Below are 17,738 nucleotides of genomic sequence, written 5' to 3'. Positions count from 1 at the left end.
TGATGATCTCATTTTATTTTTGTTTGGAAAGCCGAATGAAGGCAGTTTAAAGGAAATGAGAAATAATAGTCTTCATATTCATTTTTTCCCCTTTAAATAAGGTGCAGAGAGATGCTTCAGTTCTCACTACCCAATCCTCTAAAGTGATTCTGCCCTTTGGGGTCCTGCCAGAGGGAAAGGATAAGTCTGGATGAACTTACAGGCATATATGGTTTCCTTCTGGCTCTAGCTGACTCGGCAACAGGAGTTCTCATGGGGGAACAGATCCCAGTGTCTGGTTTAAAATCTTGAGGGTTTTGAGAATATCAGAAAACAATAACAAAGGCAAAAAAAAAAAAAAAAAAGATTCAACAGGGAACTCAGTGGCTTCATATGTTACTTGCTTTACATCCAAGAAAATGTCTGCTCAGGCTTTGGCCTCCTAGCACACCTCAGCAGCGCTGCCTCTGGCTGCTTGCTTTTCTGAGAAGCCCTTGGAGGAGCAAGTTGTAGGTAGTGAAGGTTTTTTTTGCTTTTTGGTTTTTTTGAGGGAGGAGTAGGAAGTGATTTTTTTAACCCCGTCTTTCTGTTTTGACTGGTTACCCACACCCTTTTCAGGATTTATAGGAAGGGACTCTTATTGGTAGAACCTATTCAGCCTGCTTTCAGATCTGGGTTTGAAAAATGCTCATGAGGGCAGAGGAGGCGGAAACAGCAAAGGTTTGTCAAACTGAGTAGTTGAGAGTCAGTGACAGCTTGTCACTTGTTAGAATCGCCTTGTTTTTGCAAATGCTCTTTTGGATACTGTCTGTAAAGAGGCTGTGAGTGGAAAATGTAGCTTTTTGCGTAAACATTTGAGAGCAGTTATTCCAGTAATGTGGCATATTACATCTGTTTGAGCCCTGTATGTGTTACAGACGTGGAGAAGTGCAGTAAGTCCCATTCAGGTGGTGGGTTAGCCATATCACGTGGTCTTTCTGATATGTATGGTATAGACGGAAGGACTGAGTACAAGGATTCAGTAGAACTCAAATGGGAGGTATTTGGAAGTCTCCCTGTGTACCATTTTTAAGTTCTTAACCATCTTTGTAGTTAGTTTCTCTTACTATTTGTAAGAGTTATTTGTTAGTTTCCCTTACTATTTAAAATTTGCCTTTCTGCAAGTGAACTTGATTCCTTTTCAGTTTGCCTTTGGTGATGCAGCAAATCATTCACTGTCATTTTGATAATGCCTTACATCTGTGAAGAAAGGTGTGCTCCTCCTGCCCTTTGTCATACTTTTCTAGTTGTCCTTTTGACAGAAAAACCTCAATGTTTAAAATTCTTTTGAAAACTTTTTTAGTAAGTATTTGCTGTTCTTTAAGCAAGCCTTGAAATGTTTAGCTGACAAGAATGAATTTAGAAAACAACAGATCCTTCTATGGTTGCATTAAAGCGAAGGAGAGAGGTAAAATATATTTTTCCCCTCTTATTTCAATGGAAAATGCATGTGCTGTCATCTTCATTGAGCATCAAGAACGAGAAAATGAACAATTTTGTTTTGCAGGTGAAACATTTAAAGTTTGGTCTTTGCAGTATAGAGCATATGAATTATGAAAGCATGTGGTTAGTTAGCTAGCATTAGGTCTCTACTTGCAGCCTTCTTCCAGAAAGGTCAATCATAAATTTCTCAGAAATAACCTTCACTAAAATATTTGTTTTGCTGTTGTCTAAGCTTCTATGAGACCGGTCCTCATTAGGTAATGCAGGAGTATTTGTGTGCATTGTAGGAACATCCAGTGATGAAATTGCCTGTGAGAGTTTATTATGTTTTTATATATAATATAACTGATTATTTGATATATAACTATATAACTGATAATTAATATGTTTTTATATATAATAATACTGATATTACTTATGGAAAGTTTTATTCTAAAATAACTAAGTATGGGATTTTGTATTTTATGGTTAATAAACTCCGTTTACCACCTGTTTTAGCATTTAATAATACAGTTACAAGAAACAGACTTAACTATTTAGGCAGATAAGTATCTTCATAGTCTACACCATTAGTTTTATGTAGTGTCATGCAATAACTCTGTCCTGGGGCTTTAACTCGTGAGTATTTGCTGTTTTTTTCTGCTTTCTGTGATACAAAGATGAGATTTCATCTACCACATACATTTCTAGGATAAAAGGTGACTTATAATATTAAGTTGGTAGAAATAAACAAGAAGAGTTTTTTACTACTGTGGTTTATTTATAATAGTTACAAGGACCAGTAAAGAGTGAAGACAAGGTTTTGTTTTACTTACTTCATTGGCTCTCCAAGCCCCTGAGGTACTGACATCAGTAGTTTTGTACTTGGTAACAGTAGCTTGCTTTTTAATGGAGACAAATGTGATAGCCTGCACTACAAGAATAAACAACTGCATGAATATGGAGACTAGATAGGAAGTGCGCATCAGTAGTGGTTTGATTTGACCTATTTGGCTTCTGCTCAAAATTTTGCAACGAAGCTGGAGGTAAGAGGGAACACATGGATGTTTCAGTGAGTTGCGTGGCCTCTGAGGCACTTCACTGTACTACCAAGGATCGGTGGTGTTTTACTGAATACAGTCTGTAGTTGGGCATTGTGCATCAGAACGTGATTGAAACTGTCTGGAGAAATCGGTGTGAATGATGACGAATACGTAGAATGAGACTTGGGAAGAAAGGCTGACTCCTCCACTGAGTGTGTCTTCAGAGATGACAGCAAGGGGTGTTAAGTGTCTCAAAACATGCACAGGAAGGTACTCTGAAGTAGAAGAGTTTATTGCTTTTCTCCCCTTTACAGGGAATAGGATAAGAAATAGCGGGCTTAAATGGCAGAGAATAAAATAGGGATTAATGTGGAGTTGTTACCTTTCCGAACAGTAGAAGTAGCAAAATGCCATAACAAGTTGTCTGGGTGGGTTTTGGAGACTTGACCAATGGAGATGGCTATAAAAATTCTGTTGGGCATAGGACAGGTGTCTGTGATGCTTCTTGGATGCTTGAGAGTTGGAGCGCTCCTGGGAGATGGTTCAGTTGCTGGCCTTTTCAGAGCGCACAGTCTGAGACTATGCCAAATTAGGGGCAAGTAGGTGCAAAACTAGAAAATTTTAAAGAGGACCAGGTACAGCTTTTGATATCTGACTAGTGGTTTCTTTCTATAGTACTGTGAGGTAATCTAATATCGCCAGTGGATTAGCTTTTATCAGCAAAATAGCTGTTTCTGTTTGCTGATAAGCTAAAATAGGGTATTGGTATAGGGAGAAAAATTTGAGTCACTGTCTGTCCTCCCTTTTATTTCTAATACTGCAAAACAATTGAATGTGGTCTCCAAATGAATAAGGGTACTGATGGTGAATCATCTGAGGTGAATGATGAAGTTTTCTGTTTCATTCTTAACAAAAAGATATTGAATAAATATTTATGGTATATGAGAACTGCGTATCTTGTATATGAAGTTTGAAACCTGTTCCCTGTACTGCTAATTTGGTAGGTCTCCTAATGTGGAAATAGAACTGCTGGTTAAAACTCCGTATTTTGTCTATCTTTTGTAGGAAATAAGATGACGTCAGTATATATATACACAGTATATTGTAGGGAGATTCCCTAGTTTACTGCAGCAATTATAGAGAAGGAAATACCAAAATTCTGCTGAAAAGGCTGAAACTGTCTGAAAAAGGTCCCCATAAAGGGTTACAGCCCATTGCTGCTGGTCTTGTGTGAATAAGCCTGCCAAGATGGAACTCATGCTGGCACATAAGTCACTTCAGTCTTTCACATTCTGAATCCAACTGAATGATCCCACATAAATGTTGAATGAGATTGTTCCTCAGGTTGTTAAGACACTGCTGTGACCAAAGAGGGTAGATTTATCATTGTGATGATGAGGTGATAATAAATTCTTTTGTGTTCAGAATGTATCCAAGCTGTGTAACCAAAATACATAGCATTAGCTTCCCCTCCTGGCCAAAAGAAGGAAAGGATCTTGGAGGCAAGATACGCGTGAATTTTTTATCATTGTTGTTTCTGTATGCTAAAGATAGAAACTACTTATTGTATAGCAGAAAATAGCACTTAACTGCCAGTGAGGGGGAAGGACAGTGCTGGTGAGACACGGTTCATTGGAACCATTATATAATAAAGGAATGAGATAGAGTGACTGTTAGAAAAGAGTTCTTTTCTAAATGAGGGCCCAATTTGGAAACTAGATATTAAAAAATAAATGGTGCAGTTCCCAATGTCCATGTTAGATTCCTGTCAGTTGATGCTAGAAACAAATAATTTCCTCCATTTTTGTGTTCTTTATGTTGGTATTTCCAATGTAGCTGAATCCATTACGGATGTTACTTTTGTTTTGGAATTTACTTTTTGCTTGCTTACTTGCTTTGTCTTAACATTTTAAAGGCTTTTCCTTATTTTTCATTCTGTGGCATAATATTTTGTAGCATTAGCACAAGCTTGGTAAATGCAGATATACTGACATGAGTGTGTTTATTTGATGGCATAGAGGAACCATGCATGCACAACACAAACTGACATTTTTTAAAAGCCATTTCTCAGCTAGATTGCCAGCCCTTGCAATGTTGTGTTACCACTGTTTTGGGTAGGTTGATCTTATATCATTGAATCTTAGACAAAGGTGAAAGATTCTTCTCTATTCGCTACAGTTGCCTGAAGAAGAGACATTTTCAGTGCAAACTTTAGTGACTTTAAGAAGACTGAAGCTTTGCACGTGTTGGAGAGTAAGCATATAAGGAACCAAAAGTGCTTGCAAGATAAATGATAGCCTCATGTTTAAGATGTTTACCTGGACTGCAGGAAACAGCTTCCCTGTTTCTATTGGGAATTTGGCCTGAACTGCAAATACTTCAGTTTTCCTATATCTCTGGCTGTGCTAATTTCATACCAATCTAAGGAATTTTTTTTTTTTTTTTTTTTTGCATACTGGAGTGGGAGGAGAAGGCAGATAGGATTTAATCCTTTGTAAGCATCTGCCTTTGGTACCAACTTTGTAAAGTCTGAAAGAACTTAAAAATTGCCACCTGTTAATGATTTCCATAGGCACAAAGTAGCTGGGAATGAGGATGCTTTGTGAAAGTCAAGCACCAGATTTTACTGTGCATACTGTATTTGAATATGCTCGCTATGATTTCATTGCTGTGCTGAAAATAATCAGGAGGCAATTAACAGTTTCCAGCTGTTCAGTGATGCCCTGCGTGTGAAGTATTTTGATATCATGACTCACTGGAGGCTGTGGAGAAGAAGATACTCCTTACACCAAGTGTTTTTTAATAATAGAAAAAAAAAAGATACTATTTTATGGGCAATATTTTAATGGTGACTTAGCTTTCCTGACTTATAATTCTTAAGAATGAATCAGTCTTGGACAACATAATTTAGTTTGCTTTTGCAAGCAAACATAACAAAACATAACTACTTCTAGAAGATAAACATTTTTAAGATCTTTTACATTTCATATTATGTCAGGCAGTTCATTGTGAGCAGTTGGAAAAACTTCTGTGTGATCAGTAGGAAATGGTCCTCTAGAGGGTGATGCCATGGCTTACTAATGTTCAGTCATAGCTCTGCTAATACCAAAAAGACAATGTTGAAGTCACTGCCATAAAATTCTGTGGAGAAATTTCAGCTCCTTTGCTGATAAAAATGCTTTACAAATATAAACCATATGATCTAAGATGAAGTCTGTCTCCTCTTTCTTCAGGTACTCTCAGGTTTCAGGCAAAGTTAAGAGCAAATTCTTTTTCTGCACATCGACTGGACAGCTTTAGCAGCTCTCACAATGTTACAGCTCCTTTCTAGTACAGTCCATCTGCTCAACCACTCCAGTCATTCCCTGTGTGTAGGTTGGCAGCTGAGAAAGCTGGGGCAAGGCTTTTGTCCCCAGACCTAGCCAAAGGGCAAACTTTTGCTTCTGTCTTGAACACAGTAAACATCTGCTTGTGTAACTGTTAATAAGCCTTTGGGCATTTGGAGATTGTTTCTTTTGGGCTCTTTCCTTTTGGAGATTGTTTCTTTTGGGCTCTTTCCTTAACTGAGTCATGAACATATCATGAGCCAAGGCTTTGGGTTTTGCACTGCAGTAGGTGAACTTTCTGATGCAAATAAGTTTCCTGCTGTATTTTTTTCAGATGTCCGATTTTCTTTAAAACTATGCAGAAGGATTTTTTAAGTCTGAGACTGTTCTTATTTGAAGTCTTATGCTCTTAGCTGAAAACAAAGCTGTTAATCAGACGATGCCTTGCTTAGTGTTGCTCTGTGAAGCTCAGATTAGTTTAGTCTTCTCTGTGTACGAACTGAAATGAATTGAGGAGTGTCCTCTGAAATAAAGGACAAGCAGTCATTTGGTCACCACTGCAGTTTCATTTTGTACTGTAGTAGGGACTATAGTCATTCTGTAACTCACCTACACCTGACACATTGGCAGGATTTAACTTGCACCCAAGATTACAGCTTGCTTGTTGCTGTAGTCGGCAGTGGGAGATTGCAATGGAGACCCCGGTTGGCGCATTGGGATGCAATGTGTTTTGCTCACAGCTGTGAAAGGGGAAGAAGTGCTTTGCTGCTGTCTCTGGGAGCTGGGAGACAAGCGTACAGTGGTTGGGTAAGAAAGCTTGATAGTTTGGATACTTAGTATGGATCTCTGTTATGTCAGCCAAAATGTTTAATGTGGTCTAAGTATGGCTTTATTTTCCTTGAACTGCTTATAATAGCAGTGAAACTACTAGTCTGGTTGTAACCATACTAGCCAAAACCATGCATTTGCAAGCAAGCAGGGTGAACTGAGAGGCAGAATGGATAAATGTTGGAGCACCTGAGTGACAGCAAAAAAGACTTGTAGCATAGTACTACTGCAAGTGCAGAATGGGCTGGCAGCATAGGAATTTCACTGAATTTGTTTTTCATTACGAGAAGATCATTTAGTAAGAAGGCACAGCAGAGAAGGGGAATGGTTGAGCCTTCTTAAATATCCCTCCTATCCTTGCAAGGGGAGAATGGCATGGGAATAAATGGAATAAAGCCTCATCTCTGAATAAACATCATTTCTAGTAAAATGAATATAATTATCTTGTAACCATAACCAGTACCAAGTGTAGCCTTGCTGAACCACTGAACAGCCAGAGAGGGAGACCAATACAGCTAGTTCCTGCATACAGCTACAGTACGTCTTCCTATGTTCAGGCAAAAGCTGGTGGTTTTCAAGCTGATGCTGTTCATTTAATTATTTGTCTTGATTAAATTTCTTATCAGCGTTTTGCAATTATGTCATTGAGGATTTCACTTTTGTACTTGCCTTAGCAGCACATAGCTTATAGCTGTTTCCATGAATGTTATAAATGATGACAATAATGTGCACAAAAATTGCTTCTGGACTTACTAAGAGATGAGCAGAGCTATGGAAATCTGAGTTCTTGAATAGAAGGGAAGAAATAATCCAACTAAAACTGCAAGGGGAAGCTGATTAAATGAAATGTAAATATGCATGGTAGAATTAGGCAAAGATGTTAATGGCGTATTACTGCTTGCGTTGCAACAAGCTACAGAGTACTCCTTTTTTTACTTTGGGATCCAGTTGCATATTTTGTTCAAAAATATGTGCATCCCACACACCTCTACTCCATGGCACAATGCTTTTTAACAACTTGCAGCAGGACTGCTATAGTACTGGCTCAGAACTATGACACTAACTTAGTAAGTAACCAACCAGCCCTGTGGGCCAAGAGAGCTACTGATGTTAGAGATCAGAAAGCACAAAACAGTGACACTAACCAAAAGGTATTGGAGTGGGTGTAATAAAGAGCAAAAAAGCAGCATGTCTGGTAGTGTACCTTAAGACACCATCTGGGAAACAAGAGAACGCTGCAATGGGACAGAGTGTAGATGGAGAAGACATGAGCTATGGTCCAGCTTCTAAGGAAGTACTTTGTTTTATATGAAGTCAGAGAGGCAAGGAAAGTGCACAGTTGCAGTAGATCTGTGCAATCTCTGTTCCAGTGGTCTGAGAGAACCAGTGAATGTAAATTGCAGTGCAATACAAAGCCTGTCTGCCATGTCTGATGTGGGGGCACTGTTTAAAATTGGAGTTGAGGAGGGGGGGGATGGGAAACAGCTGACTTAACCACTGGTGAAGCTCAACCAGGAAATCTTAATTGTTCAAGTGTCTCGAAATGATTCTTCCAGGATCAGTACAGTTGAATACATGCATGGTTTCTCATGGTCGTAGCAGATAGGCAATGCCCCTGCTGTTGTGCGTGGAGCACTACATGTTCTGAACTGCCAACTGCCCTGTTTAGTCCTGGTCCACAAGAAGACTATACAGCGAGAACTGAACTTCTCTCCCTCAGATCGCTGATTTCTTGATTATTTAAAATGCGGTCGTTGAGCTTAATAAATACAAGGAAGAAGTACAAATAAACAAACGGTCGCGGGCTTCAGCATTTCTTCTCGGAGAACGGGTAGTGCTCGTGCAGAAATTACCGTCTGCCGTTTTGAAGACGTCGGCAGTTGAATGCGATTTTGCGGTTCCCTCCCCCGTCAGCGGCTGCGGGGCTCTGACCGAGCGCGGTTGCTGCCTAACGGCCGCTCACGCTCCATCCCCGTAACGGCCGAGCGCGAGAAGCGGCGCGCGCGCCGCGCTCCCTCAAAGCAGCCCCTAAGCAGCTCCTACCGGGCGCCGCTACGCTTCCCGGCGCCGGGGCGGGTTCTGCTCGGCAGTTCCGGCACGGTACGAAGGCGTCACTTCCCCGGGGTGGGACGGCCGCCGGTAGGTCCTGGGGGCGGTCGCCGGTGATGGGACGGCGGGTAGCGGCGCGTCCCCGCGGCGCTGGGGAGGCGGCCCGAGAGGCTGGCGCGCGGCGGTGGTCCCTCACCAACCGTCGGTCCCGGAGGCGGGAGCGGAGCGGCGAGGCGCGGCGCGAGTGGGTGCCGTTGTGACCCGCGGGAGCGCCGCCGAGAGGCAAGCGGTTGTGGGAGCCTCCGGGGCTCGGGCCGGTGCTGGCTGAGCTTGTTCGCTGCAGGCCCACAGCGTGTCGGCGCCCGCAGGTTGCTGCTCAATGTTCTCCTGTCGTGGCCGTGCTTCGTCTGGAAATAACGTCTCGTAGTTTGTAAAGCCCTGCGCTCATCAAAGTTAAGCGTGTGCTGACTTGCCGTGTGCGAGGGTGGGTTTGCAGTGTTTGTTCCTAGGACCTCAGGATGGTCTGTACGCTGTTGGAGGCTGTTGTACTTAGAAGAGCTTTTTAATTGTCTGATCATTCAGCAAGTAATGCCTTCATTTGTTACGTACAGTAATAAAGTGATGTGATGCTGCTGCTGATTCCGTAGCATCGTTTTTGTTTGTTTGTTTTTGTTTTTTCAATGGGGAGAGAGGATGATCTCTCTCTGCCATCTTTTTTGCTTAAGATGGCAGGCCGGGATGAAATAGCTGATGTGTGCCTGCCTGTGTGTTTCGTCTGAATCCTCACGATTCAGAACTTTGAGATCTTAGAAGGAAGTAAAAATGTTTTCCTCTCTCCTTAGGGTTTCTGCAAACAGAAGTGCAGTGGTATACCTCTGGTACTCCAAACAAAATGAAGATCCCTTCTGTACTGCTGAGATTCCCTCATCATTATTTCTCTAAAAGAACTTACTTCAAGAACTTAACTTGCATTTCCAGATCAGATTTCCTGTGCATTGAGTCTCTTACACCAGTGCACCTACATTGTTCAAAACAGATGTGTTTGTCGAAGTTTTCGAGCAGAGAGCTGTGTCACCAAAGTCCCCCTGAGCAGGAAGCAGAAGGGCTTTCCAACAGAGAAAAAGGGCTTATAGACAGACTTTACAATGGGCTTGTCCAGGGTCACAGAGCCTGTTTAGCTGAAGCCATTACACTTATAGAATCATCTCAGACTAGGAAAAAGAAAGTAGCCCAGGTGCTCCTTCAGAAGGTATTATCCTACCACAGGGAACAAGAAAAGTTAAATCAAGGAAGGCCGCTTGCCTTTAGAGTGGGTTAGTCCTTTTATACCTGTTCAGTAGTTGCTTTGGCAGAACAACAGCGTTCACCTTTTATTATCACTATTGTAATTTAAACATTATCCTCTGTGATTTTGCATCTTTAGTTTCTTATGATTTCTGATAATTCTGATTGCTTCTGCTGCCAGTGAAGTTATGGCTTGGGCTGGAAAAGTTCTTGAAAAAAATGTAGAAGTAATTTATGCTTCCTTAGTTGTTGTGGGATAGTTACTGTTGTGGGTTTGGGTTTTTTTTTTTGTTTGTTTGTTTTTTGTTTTTGTTTTTGTTTGTTTGTTTTTTGGTGGTGGTGTTTGTTTTGATATGCATTATGAACTGAAATGCTATGTAGTTAGCAGATTGATGTAGCTGTCATCTAAACTTAGGGAAGAATGTAGCTAAACAGATCTGTTCTTATCCTGAAGTTGCTGTTTTCTTTGAGTACGTTCTGAACTCTTTCAAAAATCCATAAGAGAAAAAATATGTATCTTTCTGCTTTATTACATTGCCTTCAAGCAGCAAGTTTTCATCTGAGGAGAGTCAAACCCGATTCTCTTAGAAACTCTAAAATGTTCTTACCTTGCATAGAAGAACCTGTCATACCAAGTTGCCATCTTTCCTGCTTACAAAAGCAGTAAAAATGAGAATTTGAGTGCGGGAAGCATGAGAAGTATTTAGTGCAAATTATCAAGCTGGTCTTATCTTACATGCTTTGAAATGCTGGCAAATTGCCCTGTAGCCCTTCAAAGTAAATCTGAAAAATAGAGTTTTAGATTATTATTATTATTATTATTATTATTATTTTTTAAGTTAGGGACTATAAGCTGCTGTAGTTACATTTCTTAGAAAGGAGGGAGTAAGGCTGGATAAATACTTAATGGCATGGATAGCATGAGGGGTGGTGAAGTCAGCATTGCTGACCAAGGTGTTTTTGAAGCTAATTACAAGTGCTTAGTTGAGCGTATCAATTGTGGCACAGCCTTTTATTTATCTTTGTTGTGATATTGTGATTCTTCATGAATTGTTTTCAAATTAGCATTGACAGCGCTTATGTGGTGCGTTATTTATTTCATTAACAAGGTGAGGCTTTTTTGTCTTCCTGTTTTCTTAACGTGCTTATTTAGGGTTATCTGGTCCTCCTGGTGCTGGGAAATCAACTTTCATTGAATGCTTTGGGAAAATGCTTACAGAAAGAGGACACAAAGTATCAGTGCTGGCTGTAGACCCCTCTTCTAGTACAAGTGGTGGTAAGTAGGTCGTAATGTTTCAGTCAGGTTTCTAATATGTTTTGAAATGTATAAATATTTCTTTGGGGCAAATGCAGGATAAGTTAGGGTGCCTATAAGATATTAAAAACTAACATTATGTCAATTTTTTCACTTTCCCCGCACGATATGAAATCAAAAATTAGGCATCAATGTCCTGATTTTATCAGATTTATTCTTCTCCAGTGTTTGAATGCTCTTTTATTTTTTTATTTATTTTTATTTTTATTTTTTTTGTCTGAAACTACAGTTAACTGCTGTTTTTTCTCTCTCAGGTTTTATTTATCTGCTTATTGTTGCGTGAATTAAACAGTAAAGTGACATAGATTTGTATTTATATTTCAAAAGTGATAGTGGTGATCACTAGGCAGCAAGCACATGCCAGTTTATAACTTTAATTTGAAGTGTATTGCGATCCAGATGTGTATATCAGGTTAGAGTAATGCTCAACTTACTAGTTCTCAGTAAGAATTTGTAGATTTGAGATGACTGGCTCAGTGTCACAGTCACCTGCTGCAGTATTGTTGCAGTTTGCCAGACTTACAGTGCAGATTGGTGGCTACTTAAAATTTGGGATTCTTCAGGGTTGTGTGGCTGTTATCTGTCACTCTCAAAACAAATCTTTAGGGGGCTTTGTTAGAAGATGCTGCACTGGAACTATTTAAACAGAAACAAATTTCAGTGTACAATGAATTGAAACTAGGGAGGGTTATGTTCTTGTGTGTGTACATTCAGGACACATCAGTAGAATGGCAATATGCCAGGATTATACCACGTATGTGAACTGAGCATCTCTTATCTTGTGGAACGTATGTTAAACAAGTAAAATCCAACGCACCAACAAGTACCAGGGTCATAACGTGGGAATTTGTCTTTTGGGAAAGAAACGATGAAGGTGAATTTTGTGGCCTGCTGTGTGTAAGCTACAAAAAAAGCTGCTTAGAAATTTCGGAAGCCGCTCTGACCTAGAAGGAATTCTTCATATTTTGTAGGAGTGAGATCTGCTTGTCAGGCCTTTCCAGCTTCTGAAAACCAGAAGAGCCAGGCAGTGACTTTTTCTTGCTCGTTTCAGGGGTGGCAGGGAACAGGGAAGGGAGATCTGAATGTTTTGTGCGTTTAGTAGTAAAATAGTAAATTTTTAAGGTTCTTTACTGGGTGATAAAACACGGATGACTGAGTTGTCAAGAGACATGAATGCATACATCAGACCGTCTCCAACCAGAGGAACATTAGGAGGTGTAACAAGGACTACAAATGAAGCCATTCTGCTGTGCGAAGGAGGAGGCTACGATGTTGTTCTTGTGGAAACTGTAGGTAGGTGCTTAGGGTTTTCTTCCAGATACCCTGCTCTGATACCTAATATCTAATGTGTCTCTCACTTGAAACTTTGTCATCTTTCATCTTGAGTTTTGCTCCTGCTGTTACACAAGGTCACTGGGTGAAAACGGACACCCGCTGTCAAGATGGTGCAAAACTGGTATTTGCTATAAGTGTTGTCATTAATGCGACTGTGAAAGCTTGCCAGAATTGGTAAACTCTGGATTTAATTTTTCAGGTGTGGGACAGTCAGAATTTGCTGTGGCTGACATGGTTGATATGTTTATATTATTGCTGCCACCCGCGGGCGGTGATGAATTACAGGTATTTTTCACGTTCTCTTTTTAAGTACTACCTAAGCTTGGAAAGAGAAATTTAAGTGTAGGAATGTAGTCTATGCAGGAAATTCACTTCAGTAGCATTTTGTCAATTATGCTGCTGTTACTGGAGTCTTTTCAGTGTCTTACCAATTTATCACACAATTGGGATCTGATTTTTTTTCCATATGTAGGAAGTGCTAGGTTGTAAGATTCTGATATTTACTGGCTATATGTGATGTATTGGGAGTGTTTTTTTTTTTTATTACAGGAAAACAATATAACTAGTTTTGCAAACTTGGTCTTGTTTTGGTTAAACCTAAGACTCTGTGCATAAAGTAGTCTCTCGTGCAAACTCGGATATCCATACATAGCATCCCAGTGTCAAAATAATAACTGGTGCTGATAGAGGCCAGTGGTACAACTGTTGCATGACTGGTGTATCCAACCTCCCTTCAGCAGGAGCCACCAAAGCCAAGCTTTTCTGATCGGCTTTCCGTGATTAGCTCAGCGAATTCTGGGAATTCATGATTTCTCTCTATACTCTGTTCAGGGTATCAAACGGGGTATAATTGAGATGGCAGATCTAGTTGCTGTAAATAAAGCTGATGGTGATTTAATTGTGCCCGCACGGAGAATACAAGCTGAATATGTTAGTGCTATGAAGCTGCTTCGCAAGCGTTCAAAGGTTTGGAGACCAAAGGTGTGTATACTTTGCTATGGCGTTTTTGTTGAGGTGTTTTGTCTGGTTTTGTTTTCCTAGAAAGTGCTGAATGATTTACAGCTGTTACTGTCTCACCTAGCTGTATAAAGTCTCTCTGAGCTCTTCTATAAAAAGTTTAGTATGATTGCTTAGCTTATTTACACTGTACGAGAGACTTGTTTGCTGCTGTTTCTATTTCACCTCTGATCTCAAGGCGTGCTGCATGAGGCACTGCACAGCCACAGTTCTGCCCACTGCGGTTTCTGTTGTGAGCTACAACCTGAGCGCTAACAGACCAATTTCTAACATGGGTTGTAGTTAGACTACTTTGTCTCGCTTTTGGCAAATTATGTGTATCTTAAAATGTCCTCTGAGCTTTTTTTTCCCTTCTTATAACTCTCAGACCTGTGATTATCTTTGTTCTTTGACTTGTTCATTTTTTTGCTTCTTTTTTAAATCACATAATAGAAGTTCTTATGAACAGGAACCTCATTTGATGGTGTGTACAATGTCTAAATTATTGGCTTTGTCATCCCAAGTGCTTTTCGTATCGATGCATTATCCTGTATATTAAAAGGTAACAGCAAATCATTAAGAAAAATGTTCAGTATTAATATATAAGTACCTGTGCACGCATTCTCACTCTGTATGTGAGTGTATAAAGGAGATTTGCTCTACGCTGCCTAAAACTGACCCCTTGAATTAATTTTACATCAGCTGAACTGCCTGAGGCTTAACCATTGTTTTGCCACGTTTGTTTCTAGATCTGATTAGAGTTGCTAGTCATTGCAATGAGAAATGCAGTGACTGATGTTAGTGCAGAAGAGTTTCTAATGCTGAATTCTCTTTCAGATGAGATTTTTAACACTGTAAATTATTGCAGGCGCAAACAGCTGTTTCCACCAAAATACTTGGATTCCTCTTGGTGCAGCATATTGTTGTGACATAATCGTACACATGGTACATGGTTCTTTGCTTTTCATCACTGTATTTTTAGTTCATCACCTTCTTATAAGCAGCTAGTATATCTGCATAGGTACCTGTTTGTTCAGCCTTATAAATGTGACCCGGAACACCTATTTTTATTTATTGAATTAACCAGTTTATCAGAAATCTGTCTCTGTTTCAGTGATGGCATTGTTTGACTACTGGGGAAAAAAAAGGAAATATTGACATGCAGGGACTTAAGCCATCAGATTGGAGGTTTTTTTCTTAGAAAAGATAAAAGCAGCTCAATTTAAAAGGTTCTGTTGGATGCCTAAAATACTGTGGCAGAATGAATTCCTAGGCTGGGAAGCATATGTAAAAAGAAGTTTAATGCCTCGTTCCCAGAATACTTGAAGTCAGAAGGGTAGCTATCAGAGTCTGGCTACCAGCATACATAATCCAGTTTACATTTATGTAAAATAGAAACGCTGTACATTTTTAGCTAAAGATCATATTTGAAATGATTCTCGCTATACAAGCAGTTGGACAAGCCCTGTTTGTCCCAAATATTATGGATCTCACCATCTACTGATGGTTGGTACAATCCCATCTTTGAGATATTTTTAATTTTATTTTTCATTCTTCGTGGAGAAAAGTGTGAGCAGCACAAAACTGTTTTGAGTGGCACTGGGTGTAGGTGCATTGAAGCAAACTTGCCTTCCATGTTACCTGACTGTGGCAGTCTACCTGGTGCAGTAACTGAACCCGCAAGTCCAGTAATTACTTGGCTTTAAAAATTCTTCTGAATCCAACAGGTAATGCGTATCTCTGCCAAGACTGGAGAAGGGATCTCAGATATGTGGGATAAAATGTCAGAATTTCGCGACCTCATGCTCTCAAGCGGTGAGCTGATTGCCAAGCGGCGGAAACAGCAGAAAGTGTGGATGTGGAATCTCATCCAAGAAAATATGTTGGAACATTTCCGGAGTCACTTGGCAGTCAAAGATAAGATTCCACTTTTAGAAGAAAAAGTTCTTAGTGGTGTCTTGTCTCCCGGGCTGGCAGCCGACCTGCTGCTGAAAGCATTCAAGGATGGTCTCTAATCATTATATTCTGCTGTGTTCTTGCTGCTGAAGGCATTCAAGGGTGGTCTCTAATCATTATATTCTACTGTGTTCTTGCTGATTTCTTCATGTAAACGTAAATATTAAATACAGTTTTTGTCTGTGTGAATTCAGATGTCTCACTACAGCAGACACTAATGGAATACATATTTATTGGTATTAGTATGTATTATTACTCTGCCAAAAAAATACTGAGCAAAAAATAGTGTAGGATTCTGTATATGCAAAGTTCAGTGCAAACACGCTCAGAGGTTACTACACGTGGTGTTTGGTCAACAGTAGTTAGTTTGAGTCTGTCATTATCATGGATTTGTTGGTCAAAAATGTGAGCCTGTGTCAAATTGTGATGTGGCTTTGAAAGGGTGAGGTTTGGTGCAGCAGTTTCATTGTGAGACTGTCTTAGAGGTGATAAACACTTCTACTTTACTTTTTTCTTGCTCTCAAGCCTCTGCAAGAACACCGGACCTTCTGGTAATTCCTGACTGGAGTCTTAGTTTTAAATACGTTGTATGCATATAAAAAGGGTTGTTCCATCACTGTTGGGAAGTTTATTGTATGCTGGGAGAGGAGAATTGTACCTATCATAGATTCTAACTAGATGTTTTAATACGAAAGCACGGTTTAATTAGATGTTTTAAAATACAGGCATATGGAACCAGTGTCATCCAGCAGGTTTTTAATTGCAGCTCTTTTTATACTAGAATAATTGATCTCTGGTCTTATTTGACTGAAGTAAGCTTTCCGTATTCAAACAAAATGCCTACTTTTCTCCTCTCTTGTGGATGACGTGACTATTTAGGACTGAAGTACTTAAGAGCTGCGATCTCTTTTTAATTTATTTTTTATTTTTTTAGATTTCTCTTGGGAATGCATCTGGAGGTATTCATGAACTGGAAAGCAGGGTTTTATCTCCTCGATATGAAGAGTAAAATAGGAAAAATAAGTAAAATAGTTGATTTCTTGAGGGCTGAAAAAAAAATTAAGTTAACATAAATTAATGAGTCTACTATTGCTTATATGTAGGAATGTAAAAGGTATTAAGTGCTGTACTATAGTATGTGAGATAGTGTTGTGGGTCTGTTTGTTTTTTAAATTTCAGTTCAGTATTACCTGTCCGAATTCCTAACAAGTGTGCATTTTGCAGAGCATCTGTGTTCTGGCAACCTGAGTCTAGATTTCTCTAACAATTCCAGGGTAGCAATGACTTGGTTTCCTTTGATTCTATTTCTTTTTTCCTTCCTGTGTTGTTGTTTTTTGTTTTCTTCTGGAGACTTTTTTTTCTCTTCCCCTGTTCCAATTGTTACACTGTGTTCTCATTTAAGTCTGCTTTATCTTGCTAGACCTCTGTACTTCCAAATTTTCACTCCTTCATAGGTTTAGTGCAACTATCAGAAAAGATTAATGAATGAAAATGCTGAGGATTTTTTCCCTTTGGTTTGTCTTAGTAAGTATTTAAGTGCTTATTTAAGCAGCACAAATTAAACAATACAGAAATATCTATCAGGCTGCTAACATTTCAGTTACTTCTTGCATTGTATGAGGGTCTATGTTTTGTTGTCCATATATCTTACTCTGATAATATGAAGCACGAGCAGAAAGTGAAATGAAGCTGCAATGTAAAGTACAAATACTTCGTGATTTTTAGCAAGGATCCCACTGAATATTTGTAGTGAAATACTAACAGAGAGCACTGTGGGCTTTTATAGGACATGAAGCCTAAACATTTCTTTATCGAGACGTTTGGCACCAGTGTAGCTGATATTAGTGATTTCCACCGCATGGATTATCAGCATCTCAGGGTTCTAACACCACTTATTTCTTAAACTTTGCATCCCCAATGAGCAATTTGGGATTACTGCAGCCGTTTACATAGAGGTACCTGGAGAGGAGTGTTTAAGGGGTGGCAGAAGAACGTGGCCTTGATTGTTGCCTTTCTGCATTAGAAACTGTGAAAGTGCTACTTTTTTTTCACTTAAAAAAAAAAAAAAAGCAGTTTAGGTCTCCATTGAATGTGACAAAAAGTACCGCAAACCGAAGGCCATGTCTTTCATCCTCTCAGTTTTAAAAATTGACAATATTGTGATGG

At 39.6% G+C, this 17,738-nt stretch overlaps 1 protein-coding gene across 1 annotated transcript; it reads left to right on the top strand.

Annotated features, from left to right (window-relative positions):
- Positions 1-8,760: 8,760 nt before the first annotated feature.
- On the top strand, positions 8,761-15,761 carry MMAA (metabolism of cobalamin associated A). The gene is made up of 7 exons (XM_052690116.1): positions 8,761-8,776; positions 9,529-9,564; positions 11,124-11,246; positions 12,408-12,578; positions 12,820-12,905; positions 13,452-13,601; positions 15,344-15,761. The coding sequence occupies exons 3-7, from the start codon at positions 11,180-11,182 to the stop codon at positions 15,629-15,631; spliced, it is 762 nt and encodes a 253-aa protein (XP_052546076.1). The 5' UTR covers positions 8,761-8,776; positions 9,529-9,564; positions 11,124-11,179; the 3' UTR covers positions 15,632-15,761.
- The last annotated feature ends 1,977 nt before the right edge of the window (positions 15,762-17,738 follow it).

This window comes from Tympanuchus pallidicinctus, unplaced genomic scaffold (genome assembly GCF_026119805.1).
Source record: "Tympanuchus pallidicinctus isolate F22 unplaced genomic scaffold, pur_lepc_1.0 scaffold26, whole genome shotgun sequence".
Taxonomy (NCBI): domain Eukaryota; kingdom Metazoa; phylum Chordata; class Aves; order Galliformes; family Phasianidae; genus Tympanuchus; species Tympanuchus pallidicinctus.
The sequence above is the reverse complement of the archived record's forward strand: the minus strand, read 5'-3'. Positions and strand labels throughout refer to the sequence as shown.